The sequence below is a fragment of the Erpetoichthys calabaricus genome, chromosome 11, assembly GCF_900747795.2.
Source record: "Erpetoichthys calabaricus chromosome 11, fErpCal1.3, whole genome shotgun sequence".
Lineage (NCBI taxonomy): Eukaryota > Metazoa > Chordata > Cladistia > Polypteriformes > Polypteridae > Erpetoichthys > Erpetoichthys calabaricus.
In genome coordinates, this window is record NC_041404.2 from 29,020,302 (window position 1) to 29,024,667 (window position 4,366).

The following is a 4,366-nucleotide window of genomic DNA, read 5'->3' on the forward strand; positions in this document are numbered from 1 at the left end:
ACCAGTGATATACACACGCAAATCAATATAGTTCATATGCAAACCAGTGGTATGCACGTAGAAACGGATATAGTTCACACACAAACCGATAATATACGGACATGAACCAATATTGTTCATATGAATGAAACCAGTATTGTACGCACGCAAACCAATAGTAAATATTCATAAATCAATAGTGTTCACACGTAAACCAATAGATTACACACAGAAATACAGTATATGTTTTATGGCCTGTTTGGCCCCTCATAGTTAAGAAATGGCAGACAAGATGCATTTAGATTGGTAATGTGTGAGTGCGTGAATTTATGCAGGGGAATAATTTTTTACTTTAAGAAAGTGGCTGTGTTTGACTGCTCTGAATCTTTCCTTGTCCTTGGTCACATTTCCTGGATGTTGCACATGAATTATAAATACCACTTGTACATTTTGAAGCACTCAATAATGTTTTGTGTTAAATTTTAATTTTTATATATTTTGATACATGTTTTGCATCACTTGTAGATTTTGTTTTCCTTTTACATTTGTTGCATGGCTTGTGTTTTGTGTAGTTTAAAATTCATACATTCTTCAGAGGTATTTTGGCTTTATTCTTTGTGGTTATAAAATAGGTTCATGTTAATTTTTATGCACAATACAGTTAATTTTTTATCATCTGAAATGCTGAATTTAAAGGTTGCAAAGGTAGATTTACCCCAGAACTAAATCTAACATTTTTAAAGAACCTCGTAGCAGTCAAAAATGATGAGTTATTCAATTTTTTAGTAGTGTCTTGTGAATTAATATCTTTGTTTTGCAGGTCTGAGAAAATGAAAGGAACTGTCATAGGTATTGATTTCGAAACTAGCAACACCAATGTGGCTGTAGTGGTAGGAAAACAAGCAAAGGTAAGGGTTGACAATTTTATTCTTAATTTCCTTTTTTAGCATTACGCCAAACCTTAACATCTGCTTCCATATTAGTAATTTTTTCAGTGCTTGAAAAGGAGTTTTTTTTTTTTTTTTCTTGATTACTCTTAAAATATTAAAAAATATTAATAAAAGTGTTTTCGTTACAGGTACTTGAAAATACAGAGGGTGTTCGAACAACCCCATCTGTTGTTGCTTTCACTACTTATTGGAAGACATTGCTTGGGATTTAAGCAACAGAGCATATGAATTATAAATAATACTTGTACATTTTGAAGCACTCAATGTTTGGTATTCAGTTTTAATTTTTATATATTTTGATACATGTTTTGCATCACTTGTAGATTTTGTTTTCCTTTTACATTTGTTGCATGGCTTGTGTTTTGTGTACTTTAAAATACATATATTCTTCAGAGGTATTTTGGCTTTATTCTTTGTGGTTGTAAAATAGGTTCATGTTAATTTTTATGCACAATACAGTTAATTTTTATCATCTGAAATGCTGATTATAAAGATGCCAAAGGTAGATTTACCCCAGAACTAAATCTAACATTTTTAAAGAACCTCTTAGCAGTCAAAAATAATGAGTTAAAATTCAGTTTTTTAGTAGTGTCTTATGAATTAATATCTTTGTTTTGCAGGTCTGAGAAAATGAAAGGAACAGTCATTTGTATTGATTTAGGAACTAGCAACCCCTGTGTGGCTGTAGTGGAAGGAAACAAGCAAAGGTAAGGGTTGACAATTTTATTCTTAGTTTCTTTTTTAGCATTAGTAATTTTTTCAGGGCTTGGAAAAGGTGTTTTAATTTTTCTTGATTACTCTTGAAATATTAAAAAATATGAATAAAAGTGTTTTCCTTACAGGTCCTTAAAAATGCAGAGGGTGCTCGAACAGCCCCATCTGTCATTGCTTTTACTGCTGATGGGAAGATATTGGCTGGGATGGAAGCAAAACGTCAGGCAGTAACCAATCCCAGTAGTACAATTTATGGTACACCACTTCTGATGGGACGTCGCTTTGATGATCCAGTTGTTCAAAAAGAAATGTGCGTTAAAATATATATAAATAGGGTTAATGGAGTCAATATTATATACAGTAGCACATACTGTGTATATGTATATGTATATATAAATACATATATATGTTCTGAGTTTTCTGTGTAGGAGCAAAGTTTTGCTTGCAAGTAACTTATCTTCATTTTGAAAGAATGTTTAACTTCAGGCAAACCATCTTAAGCTTAACATAGTCCTAGTATTTTGGCTACACTTATAGTTTCAGGTTTTGGTCGTTTTTACAGGTTTTTGTTTGGTTATATCATTATTTACAGAAAAAATGCAGTGTTTACATAGTGTATAGAGACAATGTGTTGTGCTTTTTTGTTTTTTATTTTGGATTTAGGATAAACTTCACTGTTACAGCTGCAGTCAGGGCAGTTTATGGAATGGTCCGTAAGGATGACAGTGTAGCTGTGACCCGCTGGGCTGGCTGAGATCAGTTTAAAGCTGATCCTCCTGCTAAGGCGTTGGACATCTCTGGGTCCAGAGTTCTTGAGTGTGATCCTCCAATTAGCTGTGAACCACCCAATCTCACTGAGATTGCACACATGGTAAACGAGGTGAGAGTAGAAAAGGCTGCAGGGATCTATCTCTCCAGGTTGGTGGTAAGGCTGCCCTCCTGGCATTGTCCTTACTATCTAGAAAGGGAAGGGTGATCACCTGAATTGCGGCATTTACAGGGGGATAACACTGCTCTTGGTGCCAGGTAAGGTCCTCTCCAGGATCATCCTCAGTAGGATCCGCGATCACTTGTTCACGTACCAGTGACAGGAGCAGTCTGGTTTTACGCCTAAGAAGCCTTCCATCGACCGCATCCTAGCACTAAGGGTTCTCATTGACCGCAATCGCGAATATTGGCAAAGTTTCTTTGCAACCTTTGTCGATTTTCATAAAGCATTCAACTCAGTTCATCGAGTTGTCCTGTGGGAAATCCTAAGACTTCGCGGAATCCCCGCAAAGTTGCTGGATATCATGGCTGGTCTCTACATTGGTATTGTGAGTGCTGTGCTATGCAGAGTGGAAGCAGAACCTCTGCATTTTTTCCAGTTGATTATGGGGTTCGTCAGGGGTGTGTTCTTGCTCTTACTCTGTTCAGTGCTTGCATGGACTGGGTGTTGGACAGCGTCGTTGGGTCCAACGGCTCTGGGGCATCTGTTGGTGAAGAAAGATTCACTGATCTTGACTTGCTAACGATGCTGTGATCTTTTCAGAGACAATGGAGGCTCTGATTGGGGCTCTCAACAGACTGAGTGAGGAGTCTGAGTGTCTGGGCTTGCAAGTGAGAGAGTTGCCTGTGGAGAGAGTGTTGACCTTGTCGAGAGGTTTACTTACTTTGGCAATGACATTCATGTCTCTGGTGACTCTTACTATGAAGTCAGTAGATGACTTGGGAGAGAATGGGGGTCATGATGTCACCGGGAAGGGGTGCGAGGCACTTCCGATATCTGTGCAAAAGGACAAAGGTCCAAGTCTTTAGAGTCCTGGTGCTACCTGTTTTGCTATATGGCTGCGAGACATGGATGCTATCCAGTGACCTGAGACGAAGACTGAACTCCTCGGTACGCCTTGTCTCTTCATAGAATCCGTGGGTACCGCACTACTGTCATATGGAGCGATTCTCCGAGGGTGACCCGGCTCGGAAGATCCTCATTGTTGGGGACCTGAGTAACTGGACAAGGCTAAGGGGACGCCCACATAACACCTGGCTGTGGCAGATAGATGGTCTGCCCCAGGGTGGGACTGGATCGCGTGTTTGTCTTAGGGGTTGCCAACTGGGATCCCGACCCGATTTGTTGTGTGGTGGGTGCAGCAACGCACTGTACTGGTGCATGCTCCCCAACATGACCTGATCTAACCTAATGGTGTTTAAAATGCTTAATGCGAGTTGTTTCTTCACTTATAATATAAAATCAGAACTTTGTGTCATTTTACTGCTAAATGCAGCTTTCAGTGAGTCAATTGGTCTTAAATATTTTCAGATCCCTTTTTAATGCATTGAATTGTTTTCAGTGCTAAATGCAGGTACTGAAAATTGCAGTAATTTTATTATTATTCCTGGCAATTTCTTGGGATACATCTTAATAGCCAAACCTTTCATGTACAACACATACCACTTTTAACTAGCACCAGGAATAACACAGAGCCTAGGTACTGGTTTTCTCATAATAATGCTTTGTCAGAATAAGAGACCTGAAATGAGCAATGAACAGGAGAAAAACACTGGAAAGGAAGATTTGCTTGGAAAAAGAAATGCAACATCAGTCAAAATTAATTATTTTAGCTACAGAAATGTTATTCATTACAAATTCATATTGTTATTTATTAGTTCAGTTTAACTTTTTAAAAGTTATTTGTTTCATAAATTGTATTTATTTTAAATTGTATTTTTGAAAACCATTCAGG

The 4,366-nt window shown here is 37.8% G+C and overlaps 1 protein-coding gene across 1 annotated transcript; it reads left to right on the forward strand.

The window, feature by feature from the left end:
• Positions 1-259: 259 nt before the first annotated feature.
• LOC127529628 (stress-70 protein, mitochondrial-like) lies at positions 260-2,397 on the forward strand. Its single transcript, XM_051933814.1, has 4 exons — positions 260-285; positions 800-887; positions 1,772-1,953; positions 2,307-2,397. Exons 1-4 carry the CDS (start codon positions 260-262, stop codon positions 2,395-2,397), a joined length of 387 nt encoding a protein of 128 aa, XP_051789774.1.
• Positions 2,398-4,366: the final 1,969 nt, after the last annotated feature.

Excerpts from the sequence above, each read along its gene's own strand:
- LOC127529628 (XM_051933814.1), top strand. The coding sequence starts at position 260 with ATGGCAGACAAGATGCATTTAGATTG. Across the intron at positions 286-799 it reads GACAAGATGCATTTAGATTG|GTCTGAGAAAATGAAAGGAA; the intron begins GTAATGTGTGAG and ends TTTGTTTTGCAG. Across the intron at positions 1,954-2,306 it reads CCAGTTGTTCAAAAAGAAAT|GATAAACTTCACTGTTACAG; the intron begins GTGCGTTAAAAT and ends TTTTGGATTTAG.